Raw genomic sequence first — 27,689 nt, 5'->3', positions numbered from 1 at the left:
GGCTCCACCACTGATTTTCTGGCAAATGGTGGTCTGGCATTTTCCTTAATCGACAAAATTACGAGAGCAGACTTGAAATTCCTCCTGGAAATGCCCCCAAAAATATGGTGCCTAATGCCCCTGTTCTACTTAGGAAACCTGAACAGAAACCTCTGGAGACTTTGCGCCCCACCCAAGGTTTCCCTGTGGTTCCCGGAGGTTGCAGGTGGTTGCCGGAGGTTACAGGTAGTGGAAGCAGGTAGGGAGACTGACAAAAACCTCCGGGAACCGCATGGAAACCTTGGGTGGGGCGCAAAGTCTCCAGAGGTTTCCGTTCAGGTTTCTTAAGTGGGACAGGGGCATAAGTTTGGTGAGGTGGCAGATTTCGACCGCATCAGGACTTCTGTGGTCGATTAGATGCTCCCTTTGGCCAGGGCTCTGGAATTCCGGCCAGGCCAGAGCAGAATATTTGTTCCCATAGCTGTCCTCTGAGGCCAGCTTTGCGGGCCGTTATCTCGCCCCTCCAAGGCCTTGGAGGATCGTTCCAGTAATGTTCGACTCCTCTTGGAAGCTGTAACCTCTGTTGGTCCATCAAAACAGATAATCAATCCAGAAAGGGTCTGGATACAAATGTGCCGGAAATCAGTGGTGGACCTGTACTTGAAAGCTTTCCTATCCCTTATAAGATGCTCCATTGAGTTAAATAGACAATCTTTAAAGTTTAAACATTAGTGTAGCAAATGCAGCCACCAGTTTTTGCACAGTAAGATCTCAATGGAAATGGAAAATGTCAAAATTGATTTCCATTATTAAATTAACTGTGGGACAAGTATTATTTGTGGCACCTGGGCAACCTGTGCTGGTATACTTTAAGATGAAGCCCATTTGAGAGAATTGACTGGATATCATCAGAAAGGCATCATCTCCAATCAACCCACACTGGAATATTGGCTTATATATTTTTTCCCCCTGATCTCTGGAGTAGACGAACCCATAACTGTCCAATTCATACGCATGTGCAGCACCTAACTGGTACTCAGATCAATGTAATATTGGACCAGTATTAGAATGTAGGAACATGACAGTCATGTTCTGACAGTCAGGTGTTAACAGTCATCCTTGCATTTGGAATATTAGTACCAGCATGTCACTCAGTGACATTAGGAAAGGATGGAAACTTCAATAACTGGGTAAAAATAAAATAGGTATTGCCAGCTTCAGATTAATTATGATAAGAAATGTTCATTCACACTTTCCTATTTGAGATGCAGAAAGACTTTGAATATCCATATATATTTACTGCTTTACCTGGATTTTTTCCCCCCAAATTTGTAACACCAGTCAGTAAAGAAGTTCTTTCCAATTCATGTCATAAATTTTACGAGTTGCAAAAACAATTAAAAATGGTACACATAATGTAGCCAACATCTCTGCAGCAATGAGTACAGTGGCCTTGGATGTGATAACTTTGAATTAATGAATACTTTATATTCTCAATCAGACTGATGTAATAGATGTCACAACACAATTTGACTAAGAACAGCCAATTCTTCCTGGCCCCATACTTATCCATTCACCAGCCAATGACCAGATCAATTGATCCTTTAGTTCATTGATGTCTTGGGGGTTTTCTGTGCTGAACATCACTGCTGAATTAAATATAAAATGCTGGAGGAACTCGGTGAGTTAGGCAGCATCTGTGGAGGGAATGGACAGATGATGTTTTGGGTCGGGGCCCTCCTTCAGACTGCACACAGTGCTAGAGGGGATCTCAGCGAGTCACACAATGGTGGTGGGTTGGAACACAGTTGAATTCACACCTGCAACAATGAGGGAGTACATTCTCTCCAAAGAGAGTGCCTACCTAACCTGTTGAGTTAATCCAGCGTTTTGTGTTTTGCATCTACAGTTTCATGTCATATTGCTGAATTTTGTACATTTAAATAGGAATATGTTTGAAAATAATGGTTTGTGTACTGTTTAAAAGATGTGGGGCAGCATTAATCAATCCTCTTTGACTGAATGGTTTATCTTCTATTCCCATATATACTGCTTGACAAAGTAATATTATGGTTTAATTTTATTTTTCGACTCAAATTTGTCCTGGGTACTATTTGATTCTGTTAATGCAAACTTGTATTGACTCACAGATTAGCACCGATTTCCTTACTCAAGTGTTAAAGGCTGAGATATTAATGCATTTGTTCCTTTCTTTGGAATGTGCAGTATCCATGGGATTTTTGTTTCCATTCATTCTTGGCAGGAGCTGGTACAATCATGTAATCATACAACATGGTACATACAGTTCTTAAAGATAGACTTACATTTATACATACCACAGAAAGCTAGTCTGTTGGCTGTGCAATACTTCAGGAATTCATGAATCTCCTATGTAAGTGCAAATTATTATCTTGTATTTTCTATACCTCTTACCATTGTGTGTGTCTTTCATTTTTTCTTGCTCGCTGTTGCAGGCTTGCACTTTTCCTCTTTTGTTTCTCTTTCTTTGTTCTTTTTTTCTCTTTTTTCCTTTCAGTCTTTTCATAGTCTTAAATGAATTAAGGATATTTTTTTACAACCACCATAAATTGTGTGGTGCTGAATATGTTTCCAGCACCCCACATTAGCTTAGGTTAACAACTGTAATTACATTTCCATAAAATGGTTACAAATACATTGTGATAAACATCATTTTCCTATAACCAATAGATTTGAAGTTATGTTTGTGAAAAGTAGAATTCAGAACCAGAATCATTCCTGATAAAATATGTTCAGGTTCATTTCTTCAAGAAAAATATGACTGATGCAATATTTATTTTTCGAGGAAAGTTTGTATTTATTTCCTGATATATTTTATATTACCTTTCTCTGATGAATGTTGAAAATATATGAAACAAACAACTTGAATAAAATTCAGGGTCTCCTACATACCCCGAAACTCTGCTCTTACTCCCCACCACCCACTAGAGTCCCCCTAGTCCTCACCTCCCACCCTACCAGCCGTCACATATAACAGGTATTCCTGCGACATTTTCGCCACCTCTAACGGGATCCCAACAATGGCCACATCTTCCCATCACCTCCCCTTTCGGATTTCCGCAGAGACCGCCCCCTCCGTAACTCCCTGGTCAATTCCCTGTTTTGTGTGGTGTTATGTCTGTCTTGAAGCTGTCGTGGCACTGTAATTTCCTGTAAAGGATTATTAAAGGTATAATCAATCAATCAATCAATTCATCCCTTCCCACCCAAACCATCCCCTCTCCAGTTACTTTCCCTTGAAACCGCAGGAAATGCTACACTTGTTGCTTTACCTCCCCCCTTGACTCCATCCAAGGACCTAAGCAGTCTTTCCAGGTGTGGCAGAGGTTCACCTGCACCTACTCCAACCTCATCTATTGCATCCGCTGCTCGAATGGTCAGCTGCTCTACATTGGTGAGACCAAGCGTAGGCTTGGCGATCGCTTCACCCAACACCTCAGCTCGGTCCGCATTAACCAACCTGATCTCCCGGTGGCTGAGCACTTCAAATCCCCCTCCCATTCCGAATCTGACCTTTCTGTCCAGGGCCTCCTCCATGGCCAGAGTGAGGACCACCGTAAATTGGAGGAACAGCACCTCATATTTCACTTGTGCAGTTTACACCCCAGCGGTATGAACATTGACTTCTCCAATTTCAGGTAGTCCTTGCTTTCTCCCTCTTTCCCCTCCCCTTCCCAGCTCTCCCACAGCCCACTGTCTCCGCCTCTTCCTTTCTTCTTCCTGCCCCACCCCCACATCAGTCTGAAGAAGGGTCTCGACCCGAAACGTTGCCTATCTCCTTCGCTCCATAGATGCTGCCTCACCCGCTGAGTTTCTCCAGCATTTTTGTCTACCTTGAATAAAACAATAAGTATTTACAGAAAATTAGTTAGTATTTCAAGTTTTTGACTTTTTTTTCTGTTTTTAGTTTTCGATATCCAGCAGCTGCCGTGTTTTCATTTTCATTTGATAAATATTAACCAGATAATATAACTAAGAATTTGCCAGTGATCAAAAATATCCAAGAAAACAAATTGAATTTGGGGGATCTCAAACTAGTATTAGGATGTATCTCATGAAATCTTTGACAAATTAGCATTGTCAGTTAAATGAAACTTTACTGAAGTGAATGTATCCAGCATTTTGTGTTTTGCATCAAATGATTTAACAGCTTGAATCTTTGGTATTACTCATAACATCTGTCTAAATGGAGAAGTTCTGGTCATTGATACTTTTTCCCCCAGATGCTCCTAATTGCATACAACTTACAACTCTCAGACCAAACTATTTGGAGCAATATAATCACTTCCAACAATGGAGCAATGAACTTTCTTCATTTTGAGCAGAATAATTGGTAAATTTCTGTGCTTGTCAAGATTAAAGGGTCACAGTGATGTAGCTACTGCCTCATAACTCCAATGATTTGATTTCAATCCTGATCTCTGGTATTGTCTGAGCAGTCTGGTGTTTGTAGGTTCTCTGTTTCTTCGGGGTGCTCTGGTTCTCCCCCACCCATATCCCCAAAACATATGGGTTAATTGCTCATTGTAATTTACTCCAACTGTGCAGTGGAGGGGGCGGAGGAAGAAAATGTAATTGATGGGAAAGTGGAGGAAATAATGTGACCTGAATCTGTCTCGATAATGAACACCATTGACCACCTCCTGTATTACCATGGAATTATTTTTTTAAATCTAATTGTGTTATGCACTTATGTCTTGCTTTCTGTGTTGAACAGTCTTTTCTATTTACTGTCTAGCATGATTTGCATATAATTTGCATTTTTATGTGCTTGTTTTGCTGCTGTGAGCCAGATTTTCATGGAACTTGCACCTTGCTGTACTTACACATATGACCATAAACTGATTGGTGTGGACTTGATGGGCTGGTGGATGTTTAGTTTAGTTTAGAGATACAGTGCAGAAACAGGCCATCCGGCCCACCGAGTCCACACCGACCAATAGTCCCCGCACATTAACATTTTCCTACGCACATTAAGAACAATTTAAATACAAAACCAAGCCAATTAACCTACAAACCTGTAGGTCTTTGGAGTGTGGGAGGAAACGGAGGATCTCGGAGAAAACCTATGCGGTCATGGGGAGAACGTACAAACTCCATAGAGACAGCATCCATAGTCTGGATCGAACCTGGGTTTCTGGCATTGTAAGGCAGCAAATCTTTGCTGTGCCACCGTGCTGCCCATGTCTCCATGCTGTATGACTCTAATGTGCAGACAATGGAGTGTTTATCTACTATTAAAACTTTTTGGCATCAAATACTGCCAAATCAGGCTGCATGCAGCACAGAAGCCACTCCAATCTCAACAGTGTTTAAAACTAGCATTAGAACAACACTTGCACTGTATACCAGCATGACATTTGTTTCTCCTGCCGACTATTCCTTATGTGTGAGAAAATTGTAATTAGCATCAGATCATGGGCAATTTATGTTGTTGACTTGTGCCTGGAACTGGCATTGCTCAACTTGAACCCAAGAGTTGAGGCCAGACAAATTGAGAAGTCAATCTGGTGACAGGTATTTAGGTAAATTATTCTATCATATAAACACCAACAAAACAATTGGAACGTTAATGGGAATAATATACAATGGTCCAGAAAATCTGATGGGCAAGCACCACCAGTCACAAGCATGTTGGATTAATGGAGTTTTACTGTAATAACTGAGTCTCAACTGAAGCACCTGAGATCCAGGAATTGCACAGAGTAAAGCTGTAATAACACACTGGGCCATGGAAGTGAGCTGAGAAAAACTACTGGATGCTTCTGTTTTAAAAAGGGAATGAATTTAATGGATGTACATAAAATACTACATTAAACCCAAGCCCTATCTTTCTTTACAGGGTGGATATAAAAGATACTTAGGCACTATTTCACGATTTCCTATCTTATAAAGTACAAACTGCTGGAGGAACTGAGCAGGATGAGCAGTATCCGTGGAGGCAGAGGGATGGTCAAAGTTTCGGGTCAACCATCCCACCTCCCTGCACTCTGCAAATGCAGGCAATCCTCCTGAACACTCTCGACAAGGGATGAGGGGGCTCCTGATATAGGGTAGTGGTATTGGTTTATTTTTTTGTCACGTGTACTGAGAAACAGTGAAAAGCTTTGTTTATCCAGTGTGCTATCTGGACGAATCATACGTACATGAATAGAATCAAACCATACACATGAACAAAGAGTTAGTGCAAAGAGAACCATACCAGAGACTGGAATATAGTGTTACAGTATTATAGCATTAAGTTACAGGGAAATTGAACATTTAAAAAAGTGCAAGGGCTGCAGCAAGATAGGTTGGGAGATCGGCATCATCCTTGGTTTATGTGAGGTCTGTTCAGTAGTCAGATGACAGCGAGGAAAAAGCTTTTTCCTGAATCTTGTGGTTCGTGCATTCAAGCTTTTGTTTTTGCTGCCAGACAGGAGAGGGCTATAAATAGTCCTCGATTATGTTGGATACTTTCCTGTAGCAGTGTGAATTTAGATGGAGTCCATTTTGTGTGTGTTTGGGGGGGGGGGGGGGGGGGGGGGGAGGGGGGGCTGGTTTGTGTGATGGAGTAAGCCATTTAGAATGGAGATGAGGAAACATTTTTTCTCACAGAGAGTTGTGAGTCTGTGGAATTCTCTGCCTCAGAGGGAGGTGGAGGCCGGTTCTCTGGATGCTTTCAAGAGAGAGCTAGATAGGGCTCTTAAAGATAGTGGAGTCAGGGGATATGGGGAGAAGGCAGGAACTGGGTACTGATTGGGGATGATCAGCCATGGTCACTTTAAATGGCGGTGCTGGCTCGAAGGGCTGAATGGCCTACTCCTGCACCTATTATCTATTGTCTATTGACTAGGTTACATCCACAACTCTCCACAATTTCATGGTCTGTGGTGCATCCAAATAGGGTGCTTTCTATGGTATATCTATAGAAGCTGGAAAGAGTTATTAAAGACATGCCAGACTTCTTTTGTCTTCTGAAGAAGTAGAGTTGTTGATGTGCTTTCTTGGCTCTAGCTTCAATGTAGTTAGTACAGGACAGCTTATTGGTGATGGTTATGCCCAGGAACTTGAAAACTCTGACTCTCTCGACTGTGCTCTCTACTCAAAACATTGTCCATCCTGTGTACAGTTTTGGTCTCCAAATCTGAGGAAGGACATTATTGCCATAGAGGAAGTGCAGAGAAGGTTCACCAGACTGATTCCTGGGATGTCAGGACTGTTTTATGAAGAAAGACTGGATAGACTTGGTTTATACTCTCTAGAATTTAGGAGATTGAGAGGGGATCTTATAGAAACTTACAAAATTCTTAAGGGGTTGGACAGGCTAGATGCAGGAAGATTGCTCCCGATATTGGGGAAGTCCAGGACAAGGGGTCACAGCTTAAGGATAAGGGGGAAATCCTTTAAAACCGAGATGAGAAGAACTTTTTTCACACAGAGAGTGGTGAATCTCTGGAACTCTCTGCCACAGAGGGTAGTCGAGGCCAGTTCATTGGCTATATTTAAGAGGGAGTTAGATGTGGCCCTTGTGGCTAGGGGGATCAGAGGGTATGGAGAGAAGGCAGGTACGGGATACTGAGTTGGATGATCAGCCATGATCATATTGAATGGCGGTGCAGGCTCGAAGGGCCGACTGACCTACTCCTGCACCTAATTTCTATGTTTCTATGTTTCTATCCTTTAGCCCCCACACATGCTGCATGGTCCACTGAGTTCCTCCAGCAGTTTTGTTTTCTTGCTCTAGGTTACAGAACTACAGTCAGACTACAGAACTACAGTCATGTCTCAATTTCTTCTGGTATCCTGGCCAATAGTTCTTCTTCCACCAATGCCATTAAAGTAATGTCTTTAAAGTAATACTATTTATTGGACCTTTCTGCACACAATTTAATGGTGTTCTCTATTTATACAACAGCAATGTCTGGACCTTACATATGATTTATTAACAGGGATCTGTTTTAGAAGTGGAAGCTTAGAAAGATGGTTTATAACATTTTATTAGTTACTTTTTGTCATGGAATAGAAATATTTCATAGGAGTATTATTTCAAGCAAGATGGTGTAACTGCACTTTGGGAGTAATGTCAATAAGCAGTTTGCAGAAAGCACCAAAGCATTTTGCAATTTGTAAGTTTCCTTTGATGCTCAGTTAATGGTGTTATTTACGCACGCAGCAATTAATCTATGCACAGGAATGTGCAATAAACTGCAATGTGACAAATGGTCAGTTGTTGTGTCTCAGTGGGAAACAGATGGGAAAACAATATTTTGTTTTCTTTATAGGATAAAAATAATGGCCTTTCATTGACATTCAATTATTTTAAGTTTTCTTGCAGTAAATCTTCTTTAAATAGGTACAACCTAATTGTCATAAGAACTGCACAGTATAATGTGGTCAACCATTTATGCAGAAATTTAAACTAGATGGCTTTTGGAAGAACCCATGCTTATTTATGGCCTTTCTAATTGTGGTGCAAATGAGTCCTCCTGGCACCCTTTCTGCATGGCCCAAATGCAGTCGATCCTATTGAGCCTATTCGACAAGGAAGGATAAGAAAGCATTTGTTGTCCTCACTTCTTGCTCCTGTCATATGAGCGGTGCTGTTGGCAGGAGTCTGGGGGCTCTTATATGATGCCACATTTTATCCCTGATTCTTGTACCGTTTTCTTGAGTGCAGCTTGCTACTGAGAGCAGAAGTTCAGTGATTTCACTGGGAGTGGCTTACATTGGAATTAAAGTGCTTATTAGATGGCAAAAAATAACGAGGATTTTCTTGATATTACTGTAAATTTGAATGTTCCCATTTGTTCTGGTTTAAGAATTATTGGTGCAAATGCTATTGCCAATTTTTCTATGTACTAATTATGAACAGCACTTTAATAACAGATTACAAAGAATAGCAGATTCAAAGAAAAGAACTTAATTTTGTCAATTCGAATATTTTGTTTACTGAATTTATAAATGAGCTTTCTGATCAATTGGCAATTGATATATCAATGTTTAACTTATGTTTTTACTGATAATTAATTTATCATTTTACTGTACTTGTACCAGCAAGCATAATTCCTACTTGGATTAAAGAATAAATTGGTTGCATGAAATAGAAGTTCGCTCCAAAGCTTTTCTATTCCATCCAACACTGTTCAATTTTCCACCTTTAAATGTATCTCTTCCATTCACCTCTGTAACTTCCTCACTGCAAAGCTGTACATTTTAATCATTCTATTGGGTAAAACTACAGTTTTCATTATTTCCTTTATTAGTAGGTGATAGTGGATATCTTTTATTGTGATAAATATTGTAATTAAGACCATTCAAAATTATTATTATATCAAGAATATTTATGGTTATTTCTGTCATCTAATATACACATTCACTTTATTCCAATTAAAGCTAATCCTCACAAAAGTCTGGGACAATTAAACAATGTATTTTTGTACATACCCTCGGTTATCGACAGCAACTGATCATGTGGGTACCTATTGCCCATTGTGGGGTCCTTTACACTCATTCTGTTCCATTGGCTTCCATTGGGTGGTAGATATAGAGTCACTGAGAGATGCAGCACAAACAAGGACCTCGCGGCTTACCGATTCTGGACCGATTATCAACCATCCATTTTACACTAATCCTACATTAATCCCATTTTATTAATCTTGTTATTATCCCCACATTTTCTTCAACTCTTCCAGATTTTACCACTCACCTACAGGCCAATGCCTATTTATAATGGCCAATTAATCTACCAACCTGCAAGTTTTTGTAATATACGAGGAAACCCACACAGTCACTGAGGTCAGGATTGAACCTGGGTTTCTGGCACTCTAAGGCTGTGACTCTACTAGCTGAGCTACTGTGATGCCCAGTGGCATAGCCGTCAAATTACTAGATTAGCTTCCAGAGATCTGGACAACTGACTGGGTGACAGGGACAGGAAGAGGCTGATGAGTTGGGGAGGGGTTGACACAAGTTTAATTCCCACCAGAAATTTTTAAATGAAAGTAATTGAATATATCTGGACTATAAACGTTACTATAATCATGAATTTTCGGAAAGGGAATCTACTGTTCTTCTATGTGTGACCTATATATGATTCTGGATGCACAGCACCATGTCTGACTTTTCACTTTTCCCTAAAATGTCCCAAAAGCCACTCAGACCGGGGATGAGTAATAAAGTCCTGGAGTCGTATAGAACAGAAACACATCCTTTGGCCCTTCATATCTATGCTGACCATTGCACCGATATGCACTAGTCCCACTAACCCATATTCAATGCACAGATGGAGACAAAACAAACTGCAGAATAAGCTGGATATCTGTGTTGAACACAAAATGATGGAGCAACTTAGTGGGTCAGGCAGAATTTCTGGAGGACATCGATAGGTGGTAGTTTGGGGCCCACGTCCTTCAGAGATGTTGCCTGACCCACTGAGTTACCCCAGCATTTTGTGTTCCTCACTCCATAGATGCTAATCCGGCAAGTCACACCACTTGCCTCGTGAAAAAATAGAGAAAATAAACTCAGTGATGGGGAACGTAGATATGTTTTTTTTCTATGTGGACGTTCATCGTTTTATCTTGCATGAAAATAATTACTGCAATCTTTTAAATTCTTTCTTTCTTTCACAGAAGCCTACAATTTTGCTTCACCACACATAAAAGTCACTCCATCAGGTGTAGTGAATCCTTCTGCTCCTATATCGTGCCATGGCCTGCAGTCTTCAAATCAAGGTCTCTCCGCACTGCCATCAACACATGGAATGATGGGATATGGTGGCAACATTGACGTCAGTGCTTCAAGCTACTACCTGACTCCGAACATAAGACCAAATGGTGGGGGAGCCCTTGAGAGTCCAAGGATAGAAATTACTTCTTATCCCGGAATGCACATTGGCCATAATCAGTTTGCCAGTGAAACTGAGATCGATGGAATTGAAAATGGTTCAGGGTTTAAACGTTCCAGTTCATTAGTTACACTGCCTCTACCCAACCCAGATGCCTACAGAGACCCTTCATGCTTAAGCCCAGCAAGTAGCCTCTCATCTCGTAGTTGTCACTCGGAAGCGTCAGAGTCCAGTTATTCCATTCCTTACGAGGGCTCGCCACTTGCCTCTCCTTGGCAATCACCATGTGTCTCCCCAAAAGGCACTACCCACGAGGAGGGATTCCCTCGAGGCCAAGCTGCCTGCACCCTGTGGAACTCCCCCAGGCACTCTCCAGGCACTTCGCCGAGGACGAGCATCACCGAGGAGAACTGGCTGAGCCCACGGCCCACGTCAAGGTCATCGTCTCGGCCACAGTCCCCATGTGGCAAAAGAAGGCATTCGTTCAATGGCGGGTACTACCGGCCACCATCTTACTCACCGCATCATTCTCACACACCGTCACCGCAGGCATCTCCTCGGGTAAGCGTGACTGAGGAAACATGGCTGGGGAGTGGGAACCAGTACAATTCCGCTATCCTTGCTGCCATTACTGCCCTCACCACTGACACTTGCATGGACATCAACGACAGTATACCAGTCAAGTCTCCAAGAAGAACAATACAAGACCAGGCCCCTTCCATGTTTCTCAAACCTGAGCCAGGTAATGACGATCAACGAGCCTATTCACCCTCGGCAGATCTGTTGCAAGAAGAATTTTCTGGGTCTCGTCTTCCTGTCAAAAAAGAAGCTTTTTGTGACCAATATTTATCAGTCCCTCAGCATCCATATCCATGGGCAAAACCAAAATCTGTCTCATCATCACCATCATCATTTGCCAGGTATGAGAGAGAGAAATGTATGACTTTTCTCAACTAATCAGTGTTGAACATGTAGGAAGATTTATGTCATTGAAAAGCGATAGGTTTAAAAGGGGTGATAAAATGTGACTTAAGAGTAGCAATGTTACAAAATTTTGAGATTTTAAAAATCAAGTCTGCAATTTATCCCATCAGATAAAGCATAAAAAGAAGTTTAATTTGACACCTAATTCACTTTCATATCTTCAGTATTAAAAACGTTATGGCCATGTTCATACTCGGAAATTAGCATCTTGTTCCCTATTGATTTTCCATTGACTTAACACAAAAGCTGTGATCGAGGACAGTCTAAAGCCCATAACTATTAAAAATTAAGAGAACTGAAAGAAATTTTCAGTTATTATAGATTGAAGCATTCTGAAACAAATATTAAACAATCTTACTTGGATGACCTGAAATTAAAGCATATAATTAGTTAGTTAATTGTAGCTAATTCCAAAATTCAATTACTAGATCTAAACATCTATCCATTTCTTAAGGAAAGATTAACATTTTTAAATAGCCTAAGTGTCCAAAGAACATTCACACAAGAATTTACAATAGAACATGATTTTAAAATCTCATTGACATTAATTTATAGGCCAAATGGAAGGGATTTAGTGTTCAATTGCTTGCGAGTGGGATTTTGTAGAACGCGCTGATTTGGAACGCTGCCATTGCGGTGAATTTGAAGCCCATATGGCGTGAAAGATACTGAGGGATTGAATGGGCCCCAAGTCAGCTACTCGCAACATAAAATTTTAAGAAGCCCTTTTTAAATGTAAAAATAAACAACCTACCTTGCCTTGTCTCCTACATGAGATCCGTCCTGTTGTCGGCGGTCGTGGCTTTAGAGGATGATTTTTAATCTACTATAACAATTAAATAACCCAATTTAGTTAAAAAATACCTGCAGCGAACGAATTTCGCAGCCTAGAGAAAATCGCGTTTTAAACCCGCCCCCCTCTCAAAGGCGACAAAGTCGCGCACACTGGCAGCGGCAGAACTGCAGCGCCGCTGAAGGTAAGTTTTGCAACATACCTATTAAGAGTGGGTTTATAGCGACATGGTCATAAACTTACGAAATACATTAAAAAAATGATATCACTGAACCTTTTTTGAAAGTGATTACTTATGAACAGGAGCACCCTTTGACCCATTTCTTCAGTCAGTTTTGTCATAGCTGAACTGAATTTAAATTTTAAGTATTGAGCTTAATAAATAGGAGTAGGATAAGACTATACAGCCTCTTTAGTCTGCTCCACCATTCAATAAGCTCATGGCTGATCTTCTACCTCAACCATTTTCATACCATACCTCCATGTTCCTTGATTACTTTAATATCCAATGTGTGAGTGCAGTATATGGCTGAGCCTCCACATCCACCTGGGTGGAGATTTCCAAAGTTTCATCACCCTCAAACAAAGAAGATTCTCACTTCACTCCTAAATGGCCCAGCACTTATCTTGAAACTGTGACCTCTGGTATTAGACACAGTGAGGGCAAATATACTTTTCCAAGCAAAAGTCAAGTTTTGAAGACTTCAATTCACCTTTTATCCCATAAGTAATCTGAAGGAGATAGTCCAGATTCCCATTACACTTTGTGGAGATGCAGCGAGACCTGGGTGTCATGGTACACCAGTCATTGAAAGTGGGCATGCAGGTGCAGCAGGCAGTGAAGAAAGCGAATGGTATGTTAGCTTTCATAGCAAAAGGATTTGAGTATAGGAGCAGGGAGGTTCTACTGCAGTTGTACAGGGTCTTGGTGAGACCACACCTGGAGTATTGCGTACAGTTTTGGTCTCCAAATCTGAGGAAGGACATTATTGCCATAGAGGGAGTGCAGAGAAGGTTCACCAGACTGATTCCTGGGATGTCAGGACTGTCTTATGAAGAAAGACTGGATAGACTTGGTTTATACTCTCTAGAATTTAGGAGATTGAGAGGGGATCTTATAGAAACTTACAAAATTCTTAAGGGGTTGGACAGGCTAGATGCAGGAAGATTGCTCCCGATGTTGGGGAAGTCCAGGACAAGGGGTCACAGCTTAAGGATAAGGGGGAAATCCTTTAAAACCGAGATGAGAAGAACTTTTTTCACACAGAGAGTGGTGAATCTCTGGAACTCTCTGCCACAGAGGGTAGTCGAGGCCAGTTCATTGGTTATATTTAAGAGGGAGTTAGATGTGGCCCTTGTGGCTAAGGGGATCAGAGGGTATGGACAGAAGGCAGGTACGGGATACTGAGTTGGATGATCAGCCATGATCATATTGAATGGCGGTGCAGGCTTGAAGGGCCGAATGGCCTACTCCTGCACCTAATTTCTATGTTTCTATGTGATGGTGGTTCCAGTCCTAACGTAGGGATTAAACACATACTACTGGAGGTACTCACTAGGGGTGGGCAGCATCTGTGGAAGGAATGGACATTTTGGATCGGGACCCTTCTTCAAACTTGTGAAGTGGGGGGAAAGCTGGAAAAGAGATGTAGGCATGGGGCAAAGCCTGGAAAATGATTGGTGAATACAGGTGAGGTGGGAGTTGGGTCATTGGTAGATGGGTGGAGATTGTGAAAAAGGCTAGAAGTGAAAAGGAGACAAAAGGGTGGCAGATAAGGAAAGCAGAGCAGTGAAATGTAAAGCTAGAGGGTGGGAAATGGGTGGTAGGGACGGGCGTGAGGGAAAAACAAATGCAAGGTTGTGGGCTACCCAAGTGGAATATGGTATGAACATTGTATTCTCCAATATCAAGTAAAACTCCCTTCCCTGCCCCAGCCCGAAATCCCCCGAGTGTGCACACATTTTTCCCACTCTCTCCATCAATCTGCTCCTTTCCCTTCCTCCTTAGGCTCAACCCCACCCCTCCTCCTTCCTACTCGGAAGCCCCGTTTTCCTTTTATTCCTCCTCCTCCCCCCATTCTTTTAAACTTAAGACACGGACAGCTAGCTGAGTTGGCCCTGTTTACCTGAATGTTCTTGTGTAAAACACAACGGACATTGCCTATTAGGCCTTGGGTAGTAGATCCTGAGGCGATACCCATAGATTGCCTTGCCCGAGGTCAATAAACAAATCTTAAATATCTCAAAAAGCAAAGATTAAAAATGATTCAGATTGACTTAATTAGCAAAACAAGAAGTATAACATAATTGAAAAATTAAAAATTTGCTCAACTACGCGGAAGATCCAGTGGCACCTCCCCCGACTTACCTCACCATTTGAAATGAAAGGAAAGGAGACTTCCCTTTTGCTATCCAAGCCTATCATCAAGTTTAGGGCTGATTTTAAAGTGTGTCTGGTCCCTCTGCTCCGCGAGTCAGAACTCCACCACATAACTCAGCGGTGAGTCCAGATGTGGATGTCAGAGAGAAGTTGAACTACGAGAAGGAAATAGATAGTTCCCAATGGAACTGGTGACCAAACATAAGCATGATTCATGTGTAGGATTGAACTGCAGATGCTGGTTTACACCAAAGATAGAAACAAAACTCTGGAGTAACTCAGCGGGATTCTGGAGAGAAGGAATGGGTGACATTTCGGGTCGAGTCTCTTCAGACTGATTCAACTCATTAAGTTTTCACTTGTGATCGGGGCCTAATATGTCAACCTTCTCCCCAGTCAATAGACAATAGGTGCAGGAGTAGGCCATTCGGCCCTTCGATCCAGCACCGCCATTCAATGTGATCATGGCTGATCATCCCCAATCAGTACCCCGTTCCTGGCTTCTCCCCATATCCCCTGACTCCGCTATCTTTAAGAGCCCTATCTAGCTCTCTCTTGAAAGTTTCCAGAGAACCGGCCTCCACTGTCCTCTGAGGCAGAGAATTCCACAGACTCACATTTCCTCATCTATACTATTATTAAAACTCTCATCTTGACCACGTCCGGTCTGTGTTGTAATTAAATTTGCGCAAAAACAATCCCCCATAGCGCTACGATTTTTCATCACCTTACACACCATTCTCCTCTGCTGCAAGTCAAATAAGTTTTGTTCTGATCGGTGAAATAGAACAAAAGTTATGAAGGTTTAAAAATCATAAAAAGTGCCCCTTCCGGAACCCGCTGTCAATAACGTGGCGAGGAGAATAAACAGCTGAAGGGGTGCAGGGTGTTGCGCAACCCGTGCAGAGTGCACAGCCCGCAGGGAGCGCGTGGCCTGCGGACTGCTTCTGCGGCGACCAGCACGACCAGCTAAGTTGAACGGGAAGCCTCTGAGTGAAGCCGGAGTGGGACTGGAATCTGCTGCGTGAGGCCAAAAGCTGAAGGTGCGGGGTGAGCACAATGCGGGCTACGTCTGCTGTGACCACCCCCTCCCCTCCCCAAACCCCCCTTCCCCACCCCCCACACCCTCCTTTCCCCACCCCCCACACCCCCTTTCCCCACAACCACCTCCCTTTCCCCACAACCCACCCCTTTCCTCACAACCTCCTTCCCCACACCCCCTCACGCACCCCCCCCTTCCCCCTCACGCACCCCCCCCTTCCCCCTCACCCACCCCTCCTTCCCCACACCCCCCCAGAAGTTGCTTTTATTAACCATCGACTCAAATGTGCACGTATTCATTTGGGAATTGAGCTATTTTTATAAGGAATTTGTGGTATTATGCATAATCAGACATCATGCCAAGGGATCATTAAACTCAAAGATAGGATTCTAATGCAGAGCAACAGAAATCGAAGCTGCAGGAAACAAATTGCTGAGCAGCGATACCTAATGATGCAAAGAAGCACTATAATAAACACCTGTTGATTGAAAGACAATCGTTACATTGTTGATGTAATGGGAACTTCCCATGATACTAGAACTGGTTAAAGAAACTGTTTAGTTTTTTTAGTTTAGTTTAGAGATACAGCACAGAAACAGGCCCTTCGGCCTACTGGGTCCACGCCGTCCAGCGATCCCCGCACATTAACACTGTTATTAACACTATCCTACACACACTAGGGACAATTTTTACATTTACCAATAAACCTACATACCTGTACATCTTTGTTAACAAAGATGTTAATTGAAATGGGTTTCTGATTAGTTGGGAGGTAGTTTCATGTGGCAAGAGTGTTTAATTGTCATATGTACCAAAAATGGAACATTGAAAATTCTTGCCTGTGTGGACTGAACCATCGCTCTTCGTGTAAGTAAAATAATTATTTGAATTAACACATTAATATGCATATGTGGGGATATTTACTGTAGAAACATTAATTTGAAATATGTGACTGTGTTGATGCAAGATTTATAGATTGAGTTATGTTGGTGTGGTTAAAGCAGATTTGTTAAATTACTAAACTAAATATGTTTACTTCTGCTTAGCTCTACTTTACCTGCCCTTGACTGGCAGCTGCCATCCCATGCAGGGCCATACGAGCTGGAGATTGAAGTACAGCCTAAGTCACATCACAGAGCCCACTACGAGACAGAGGGCAGTCGTGGAGCTGTAAAAGCATCTGGTGGCGGCCATCCAATTGTGCAGGTTCATACTCTACTTTACTGCAAACTGGTTTATTTCAACTCGCACAATGTTTACTTGGTCTAGAAGGTGTATGTGCTGCAGTGAGAGTTCTGCTTTAAGCCTTGGTACAGTTGCAGTTAAGAATGAACTGCAACTGTACCAAGATAGGAACTTGGATCCATGTACCCCATGATGTTGGTGGTTTAACGGGAACAACCAACCATAAGTTCCTGTGAGATCACGGAGCTTTCACAGGAACGAAGACTTTAAAGAAAGAGGTTAGGGGAGATGGGAAATTGGTGTTGAGGGGAAAGAAGACATAAGTAAAATAATCAATGATCTGAAGTTAAGTCTTGAATGTTTACTCTTGCTGTAACACATTGGTATGGAGTGTCTTAGTCAGAACACGTCTGATATACTACATTTTTTTAACCATGTTGGAATTGGAGAATCAATACTATTTATCTACCAGATAATTACTTCTGGGTTTATCTTTAAGTTAGGGGATTGAGATTGAATAAAGTTTATTGTTTCCTTGAGTTTGGGGGACTGAGAAATGATTTAATTGAGGTGTTTAAAAGGATAAATGGATTCACTAGGCTAAACCCTGAAGGACTATTTCCCCTGGGAGGGAATGCCAGGCACTGGGGGATTTTATTTTGCAACTACTGTCAATCATTGTTGTCTACCAGGCCTGTCCTGTGAAGGCTGCATTTTTAATTGAGTTGCTCACAATGCCAATACAAAGAACATTGAACTATGATTTGAAACGTACATAGACTAGACCATACCAACTTTTCTTGATGATGTGAGGGATACATGTTGTCTAAGTAACTCTACTGTTGTGAGCTCAAAGGCAAAACTAAGTTGTCTGTGATTGTGAATGTTGGCCATAGCCTCTTAATATATTTCTTGTTGTAGCTTGCCTAACATACAGACCTGTGTAACTCTGGCCTCTCATTGAGTTAATCATATATCATCCTGTAGACACAAGCCAATCTTTAACGCCAAAAATGCACATATTGTTTATTGTTCAACTTGAAACTTTTTTTGGAATTACTTTTGCAGAAGGGAACACATTGTTCCTGCCCAGTGATGTATGTACTCATTTTTAAAGCAAAATGTATTTAACAGTTGTAATATGTCTTTGGAAACTGCCCACAACATTCTGGATTTTTTTTTAGCTAACAGTGTTCACTTTAATTTTGTATAATATAATTTTGTATTTCCTGTGCATGAAGATTAAGGATAATCAAAGTTATATTCCAAAAGAAAAATTCAGTCATTTTAGTTTGTGTTTATGTTCAAAAGTAAATTAGACTTCTTAACAAATTTCTTGGGAAGTGAGTTTGAATATTGTTATTATGTTGACCTCGAAACGATCATGTCCCATCACAGGAAGGATGTGGAAGGTTTGCAGCGGGGGCATAAGAAGTTTACTTTAGCATGGAAACAGGTCCTGCAGCCCACCAAGTCACGCCAACCATACCTGTTCACACTAGTTTTATGTTACTCCACTTTTGCATCCACACCTTACACACCAGGGGGAATTTACAGAGACCAATTAACCGGTAACGCCGCACATCTTTGGAATGTGGGAGTAAAGCGGAGCACCTGGAGGAAGGTGTTCTCAACTCCACACAGACAGCACCCAAGGTCGGGATCGAACCTGGGGTCTCTGGCATTGTGAGGCAGCAGCTCTACCAACTTTGTCTACTCTGCCACCCTGAATGCAGCCTGGATTAGAGGGAATTATCTATACGGAGAGGTTGGACAAACTTGGATTCTTTTCTCTGGAGTGTCAGAGATTGAGGGGAGATTTGATAGAAGTATACAGCGGGATATAGATCTACTGCAGAAATGGATGGCAGATAGAATTTAATTCCAAGCAGGTGAGATGTTGCCATTTGAGAGGTTGAAGTAAGGGGAAACATATGTGGTTGTTGGCAAGATCCTTAACGTCATTGATGTGCAGAGGGATCTTGACAACACAGATAGGTTCTGACAGTGGCAACACAAGTAGATAGGGTGGTAATTAAGATGTATGGTTGGGGCATTGAGTATAAGAATCTAAAAGACTTAGGTTAGACTGCATTTGGAATATTGCCTTCAATTCTGCTCCATTATAGGAAGGATGTGGAGGCTTTGGAGTGGGCACAGAAGAGTCTTACCAAAATGCCCCCTGGATTAAGGGTATTAGTTACATGGAGAGATTGGACGAAGTTGGATTGTTTTCTCTAGAACCTTGGAAGTTGAGGGGATACCTGATGGAAGTATAGAAAGTTATGAGAGACATACTGTAGGTAGGGTAGAGTCAGTACAATTTTCCCAACTTGGAAAGTCAACAACAAAGAGGGCATAGATGAAAGTGAGAGGGTCGTTTTTTTACACGGGGAGTGGTGGGTGCCTGGAGTAGTGTAGCCAGGGATGGTGTGGAGGCAAATATGATAGTAACGTTTAAGCAGCTTTTAGATAGGCACATGAATATGCTTCAAATGGAGGGATAGAGATCATGTGTAGGCAGATGAGATTAGTTTATCTTGGCATTATGTTGGGCACAGACATTGTGGGCCAAAAAACCTGTTCGTACATTGTACTTTTCTAGGTTCTATGTAAAATTATGAGAGACAGAGATAGGGTAGGCATTCAGAATTTGTTACCTGGGTTGGAAATGTCAAAGACTAGAGGGCATAGCTTTAAGGTCAGAGAGGGAAGGTTTAAACATGTGGGGCAAGTTTTTTACAAAGAGAATGGTGGGTACGCTTTGTGGGGGTGGTGGTAGAAGCCAATAGGACAGTGGCATTTAGGAGGCTTTTAGATACGCTCATGGATATGCAGAGAATGGAGAGATATAGATCAGCCAATGTAGATTATTTCAACTTGCCATCGTGATTAGCAGAGGTATGGGCCAAAGGACATGTTTCTGTGCTGTACTATTCTACGTTCTATGTTCATTATATTGGATCACGTTGTATAATAATTGTCCATTGAACAATTTTACATGCAGAACTGCTTACCTTCATGATACTTCACCAGGCATGCACGGAGGTTGAGAAGTACACCTACACTGCTGAGGAAGGCAAGAGATATAGCCACAGTGTTGTAGCCACAAGTTGTACAAGCACATTTGTAAACCAGAACGCTGTGTTAGAGGAAATAAGTGGGTGTATTCCATTTGTTGTGAAGGTAAAGAAATATTTTCCCACCAAATTGCAAGTATTCTATATTAATTAGGTTAAATCATTTTTTTGTACCCAGAAATGAAACTGGGCTCTGGGCTTGCATTGCATTTCATTATTGTTCAGACTTCCAGTTAAAAGGCACCAGTAAATAAGGTGGGGTTTTAGACAGGACAAAAGTCATGAAACCAACTGCCTGAGGCTTAAAGTATTTCAGCTGGATATCTTAATCCTAGGTTGATAAAAATGCTGGAGAAACTCAGCGGGTGAGGCAGCATCTATGGAGCGAAGGAAATAGGCAACGTTTCGGGCCGAAATCCTTCTTCAGACCCGAAACGTTGCCTATTTCCTTCGTTCCATAGATGCTGCCTCACCCGCTGAGTTTCTCCAGCATTATTGTCTACCTTCGATTTTCCAGCATCTGCGGTTCCTTCTTAAATATCTTAGTCCTAGCTTGTGTTGTGGATTAAAAAATCACAAAGTGTTGGAGTAACTCTGGGTCAGGCAGCATCTCTGGAGAACATAGATAGGTGATGTACTGGGTCAGGACCTTTCTTCAGTCTGGAGTCCTTCCATCGCTTTGTGTATTTTGCTCAAGATTCCAGCATCTGTAGTTCCTCTTCTCTACTTGTCTTGTGGATTAGTCACCATTATAGAAACCATCTGATTGCCATTTGCATTCACGCTTTGTGTCTCAAGGTATTATTTGAAATCTCATGTTGCATTCTTCAGTTATCCCTCCTGCCCTACATTGCACGAGACAGTGAATGGCAAGCAACAGTTTATCTGGATAAGCTTCTATGTTTGATTCCTGATAAAGTTTACTGTGGGATAGCAAAGTTGTGGTGATCCCCATAACTTCTAGTGGAGAGTCTGTGGCAGCCTGAGGGTACCACACAGCCGACCCCTTTCCACAGAGGGAATGTTTGAGGGCATGGAGATAAATATAGTTTACATGTTCAAAAAGAAAATTCGACCTGGGCTTAGGGATTTTTATTTTTTGTTTACATTTTTTATGGTTAGCGGGCATAGTTTTAAGGTCAATATTTTCTAGAGCTGTATAGTGGGTGGAACCTATTCTGTGTACCCTCTCCCACTCACACATTATTCTATTGCATCATGGAAGGATCTGTCAGCACACAGGGAGGACCTTGCTACAAGGAATCCAAGTGTTCCCTAGCCCCTACTCTTCCCTTATGCCCCTGTCCCACTTTGGAAACCTGAACGGAAACCCCTGGAGACTTTGCGCCCCTCCCAAGGTTTCCGTGCAGTTCCCGGAGGTTGCAGGTGGTTGCCGGAGGTTGCAGGTAGTGGAAGCAGGTAGGGAGACTGACAAAAACCTCTGGGGACTTCCGGGAACCGCACGGAAACCTTGGGTGGGGCGCAAAGTCTCCAGAGGTTTCCGTTCAGGTTTTCTAAGCGGGACAGGGGCATATAGGGTAATACACCAGGTAAGTTTTATATTTTGCAGCGAGTAGCAAGGAAGGCAAATGATACAATGGCTTTTATTGCAAGGCGGTTGCCATTTTGAAATAGCAGTGTATTATTAGAGTTGCTGGTCTGGGTGAAACTACACCAGGAATACTGTGCATAGTTTTGGTTTGCTTGTTTAAGAAAGGATTTCCTAGCATTAGAGACCGTTCAAAAGAGAATCACTCGGCTAACTCCTGAGATAAGATTGTTGTCCAATCACAAGTGGCTAAAGTAGTTGGATCTGTACTCTATGGAGTACAGAAGATTGAGGGGTGACCTTATTGGAATATATAACATGTTTTGGTTGCACAATGAGGTAAATGTTGAGAAGCTTAGCAGTGGGAGAATCTCAAATGAAGGGTCATGGATATCAGATAATGGATGGTCATTCCAAACTTTTCGCAAATTGTGGTAAATTTCTGGAATTATCTATCCCAGGGTTTGTGGAGGCTATATCCCTGAAGTAGATAAATCTTTGAAAAATCAGGAATTTGAAAGCTATGACATAGAAGGGAAGTTGAAGCCTGGGATTGATCAGAAATGATCAATTAAACGATGGGGCAGGCTTGATGGGCCAGATGGCTTACTCCTGCTCCTATCTTGTGTCTTTATGTGGTCTGATGGTTGGCAGCCATTGTTCATGCCCCTCAGATGCCTGCCCTCAGATTTTAGTCCGTTCTCTTTTTGTCACATTCTCTTCTTTCATGAAAGATGTAATTAATGAACATAAACAACCAAGTGACCCATATTTGCGTGTTGGTTGCTCAGTCCCACTTCTGAGTCCAGAGGTCTGTGAGTTCACATTCCACTTGGGAGATATGCTGAAGAGTCCAGGTGACACTCCAATGCAGTACTGAGGGAGCACATCACTGACAGGGATGCTGTCTTTTGGATGATGTGTGGTCTTGTCTTCCTCTTGACCATGACATTCTTTCAAAAAACAGCAGGCAAGTTGGCTTGTTCAATATTTGCCACTTGAGCCAAAGTAGATTATTTCACCATGAACATATTGCTAATTGCAAGAATTTCCATATGTGTTAATATAGTGTATATTTAACAGATCATCTAGAAGTTTAGATCATCACCATGATCCAGTCAAATTACATCGTCCAAGGTGCACACAAAAACAGGTTCCAGTTGAGGCATTGTATCGGGACCCGGTTGATTCCTCACTTTGGCACCACCTTGTCCCCTTCATCATTACTCTTCTCCAGCTTGTTTAATCCACTGCTACATCAGATCATGTAACTGCACACATATTCCACAGCCATTCATAACAAAATGTGGTGGTCTAAGCCCCTATTATTAAAAGAATAAATGGACATTTGTCTTATTTTATGAAAAAGCCCAGAATTTCTCCCTCTCCACGATTTGTTTTCAGTGCCACACACAGTTCGTTGAGTTTTGCATATGCAATGTTGCCAGACAGTCTTGTAGTCAAGTATAGTCAGGTGGATTCATAAATCCTATTAATCTTTTACATTTGTGGCTTTGTTTGTAATTACTTTAATATTGTAACGCCTCAAAAAATTGAAGGGTTGCAAGGAAACAGCCCATGTATCGGCCGATAGGATTAATTTAGATTGTCATCATGGTTGGTGCAGACATGGGGCTGAAGGATCTGTTCCTGTACTGTACTGATATATTTTCTTTATTGTAAGACTCCTCTCACTGTTGTAAACTCCAGCAGGTACAAGCCTAATCTCTTCAGCCTTCATATACAAGGTAATGCAGGTAGTAGTTTAGTAAGCTCCAATTACATGCTCCAATTACATGCAACCTTCCTAACTAATGACACCAATACTGTGCACAGTAATCCAATGTGATTTTACCAATGTAATGTACAACTAAACTGTTGTGTGTATTCAATGTAATGTAATCTCTCCGCAGTTTCAGTCTGCAAAGACACACATGCTGAATGGCTTTATCCTTTGTGAAATGTGCAACGATTTTATGATTTAAAAATGGAAGAAAGTTATGAATCGTAAGCACATTTAACTCCAAAGGCTGCTCATAAAATTCCATGGACTGCTGGGGTCTATAAAACAGCTTGGTTAATTTAAATGTGGAATTTTAATTTCATCAGCCATCTGAACAGACCTCTGATATGCTAAGAATGTATTCCTGGTCCTCCAATCTACCTCTTTGCCATCCTTGCACTTTTTAAAAAATCTGCATCTTCACTGGTACACTATCCTGCACTCATTTGCACTACCTGTAGTACTAATCTGTGGTCAGATCGTACTGATTGAGCACAGATGATTTATTGTATCTTGGTGAATAAGACTAATAAATCAATACCAATAGATTATTATACAAAGTTTCAGTCAGTTAAAAATGTATTTTCATGTTTTAACAATTCGCCATGCATTTTTATTGGCACTGGATGAGGCCAAGAGAAGATTTGACGGAAGTCTTGACAATCACAAAGGATTTACACAAAGTAAAATAATTTAAAAAAATGTTTTCAATGGCAATAAGATTCAGATTCAGATTCAGATTCAATTTTAATTGTCATTGTCAGTGTACAGTAGAGACAACGAAATGCATTTAGCATCTCCCTGGAAGAGCGACATAGCAAATGATTTGAATAAATAATAATAAGTGATAATAAGTGTCCGGGGGGCAATGATTTAAAGGGACTGATAAAATAGAATAGAAACAAATGCCGGTTTTTATTCTGCGGGGCTTGCAGAGTCATACCAGTGTCAATAAACAATTGCTTTCTCTTCACTTTGTATCTTTTACAGAGTAATAAATCGGTTTCAGGTGCTTTGAAGATATAGTCTCAATTAACTATGCTAATTTGAAATAAGTAATTTTAAATGTGTGAAAAATATATATTTGCATTGGTAAGCTGAGTTACAATTAGCGGCATTGTTAGGCACCAGAATTGTCAAGTGTTTGCTTTCTCTAATAAGGGAAAATAATAGTTATGAAGAAACACATAAAATCAAGAGTTGAGTGTATAATTGCCATATATACTGGTGACAGAGCAATTAAATTCTTGCTTGCTGCAGCTGAACAAGCCATTTACGTAACACACAAATAAATGTATAATACTCGATAATACAATTATTGGTAATCAGTGATATTTGATAACCAGAACATAATAATGCAAAACCGAAATCCGTGGTGCAACCAAAAATAACTGCATAGATTACCCGAATTGCTAAGGTAGTGGTTAGAGTCATGCAGTGTTTAAGAGCTTGATGGTTGCTGGGAAGAAGCTGTTCCTGAACTAGGAGGCCGTTGTTTTCAGGTTCCTGTACCCACTTCGTGATGGTAGTATTGAAATGAGAACATTGTTTACTTCTGGTTTGGGTATTAAATAAAACCTTAAGGAGACACTGTGAAAGTATGTGAATTCCAGTACAGGTAATTTGTAAGTCTAATTACCATTGATTGTAGAGTTAATACAAATACTGATTAGCCTGTTCAGTCTTTGCTGACATAGATACTCCAGGAAAGTGAAGGCTAACAGAGGTCTTTACCATTATGAAAGGTTTTGATTGGGTTGACGTGTGGAAGATTCATAACCTAGGTGCCAAAAATATATGATTGTCTTCATGAATCTAGTTGCTAAAGTAGCTTGAGTATGGAATTGATTACCACAATTAGAATAGGTGCATTTAAGGTAAATTTAATATACAGGGTCCAAGTCCATAACTCTGTGAAAGTGACAACACAAGTCGATAGAATGGTAAAGAAGGCACAGGTATGCTTGACTTCAATGGTTGGGGAATTGAGTATACGAGCCAGGAAGTAATGGTGCAGCGTTATGGGCCTGTTTATGATGCATTTGGAGCATTGTGTGCAGTTCTGGTCACCACATTACAGGAAGGATGTCAGGATGCGGAGAAAGTTTCCCCAGAATGATGCTTGGATTGTAGAATATTAGTTTCAGGGAGAGGTTGGACAGGCTTTGATTATTTACTCAGGAATGCTGGAGATTGTGAGGACACTTGATAGATGTATGTAAAATTATGGGACTTATAGATAGGTTAAACACTCTGAACCTATTTCCCAGGATGGAAATATCAAATACAAGAGGGCATAGCTTAAGGAGAGAGGGGCAAAGTTAAAAGTAGAAGAGGAGGGCAAGCTTTCTTCCACAGAGGGTCGCCAGTGCCTGGAACGCGCTGCGGGGGAGGGGGGTGGGTGGAGGCAGATATGATCATGACATTTTTGAGTATTTTGGATGAACACATGCATATGTAGGGAATGTAAAGATATGGATTATGTGCAGGCAGGTAAGGGTTGGTCTTGTTCAGCACTGAAATTAGGGTATCACAGAGTAGAAGGAATAAAGATGTTCGCTGATAGTTTGAAATGAATTAAGTGTGAAACATGCACAGCAGCTTAGATCTATTGAGCTGATTGGCCTGTTTCTGTTCTACTATAAAGTTGTTGTGCAATACGCTTTGTGATAGCAGCAAAGCCTTAATTGTGGTAAAGATTCTGAATAAGTAATCTCATTTCAAAATACAATGGCAGCAAATCTGAATTGTCGACACAATGACCCCCTTTTAATAGAAACATCGAAACATAGAAAATAGGTGCAGGAGGAAGCCATTCGGCCCTTCGAGACAGCATCGCCATTCATTGTAATCATGGCTGATCGTCCCCAATCAATAACACATGCCTGTCTTCTCCCCGTATCCCTTGATTCCACTAGCCCCTAGAGCTCTATCTAACTCTCTCTTAAATCCATCCAGTGATTTGGCCTCCACTGCCCTCTGTGGCAGGGGAATTCCACAAATTCACAACTCTCTGGGTGAATTTTTTTTTCTCACCTCAGTTTTAAATGGCCTCCCCTTTATTCTAAGACTGTGGCCCCTGGTTCTGGACTCACCCAACATTGGGAACATTTTTCCTGCATCTAGCTTGTCCAGTCCTTTTATAATTTTTATGTTTCAATAAGAGCCCCCTCATCCTTCTAAACTCCAGTGAATACTAGTCTTTTTAATCTTTGCTCAAATGACAGTCCCGCCATCCCAGGGATCAATCTCGTGAACCTACGCTGCACTGCCTCAATCACAAGGATGTCCTTCCTCAAATTAGGAGACCAAAACTGTACACAATACTCCAGATGTGGTCTTACCAGAGCCCTATACAACTGCAGAATACAACTGGGATCTTGCATTAAACAATTTGGAATTGATTTTAGTGAAGCATTTACATGGTTTAATGCCCTGGCAGGGAGGTTCTGTTTGATTAGTGTGCAATGGAGCAAAATGTGCTGCCCTGGCAGTATTAGTCAATGTCCAAGCACAGGAACAAGAACTTATATTCATATAGTGCCAATAACTCAGTAGAGTTTTGCAATATGTAATACAGAAGTGTTATTAAACAAAATTTGACACTGAACCATGCAAGAAGATATTGTGATAGGTGTTCAGATGCTTTAACAAAGAAAATCTTACACATTTCACAATTTCTTGATATTCCGGCCACTTTATAACCAATGGAATACTTTTAAATTGGAACCGTAGTTGGAAAGCAAGCTTTGTAAAAAAAATGGTTTGATAATAAGTCGACAATCTGTTTTTAGGAATGTTATTATTGATGAATAATAATGTGAAGGGTACCAGAATGAACATCTTGGCTCTTCTTTGAAATAGTGGGTATCTATTATGAGCGCAAGGTCATAAGGCCATAAGTGACAGGAGCAGAATTAGGCCATTCGGCTCATCAAGTCTACTCTGCCATTCAATCATTGCTGGTCTATCTATCCCTCCCAACCCAATTCTCCTGCCTTCTCCCCATAACCCCTGACAGCTGCACATGGGAAAGCAGATGAAACA

At 41.4% G+C, this 27,689-nt stretch overlaps 1 protein-coding gene across 3 annotated transcripts in view; it reads left to right on the top strand.

Annotated features, from left to right (window-relative positions):
* Positions 1–27,689, top strand: part of nfatc1 (nuclear factor of activated T cells 1) — a 261,410-nt gene that overhangs the window by 21,902 nt on the left and 211,819 nt on the right. For all 3 annotated transcript variants that reach the window (XM_033019054.1, XM_033019055.1, XM_033019053.1), the window contains exons 2-3: positions 10,632–11,766; positions 17,092–17,251. In XM_033019054.1, the coding sequence (XP_032874945.1) occupies positions 10,632–11,766; positions 17,092–17,251 (1,295 nt within the window). The remainder of the gene's footprint in view (positions 1–10,631; positions 11,767–17,091; positions 17,252–27,689) is intronic.

The sequence above is a fragment of the Amblyraja radiata genome, chromosome 4, assembly GCF_010909765.2.
Source record: "Amblyraja radiata isolate CabotCenter1 chromosome 4, sAmbRad1.1.pri, whole genome shotgun sequence".
Lineage (NCBI taxonomy): Eukaryota > Metazoa > Chordata > Chondrichthyes > Rajiformes > Rajidae > Amblyraja > Amblyraja radiata.
This window is presented reverse-complemented; position numbering and strand designations above follow the sequence as displayed.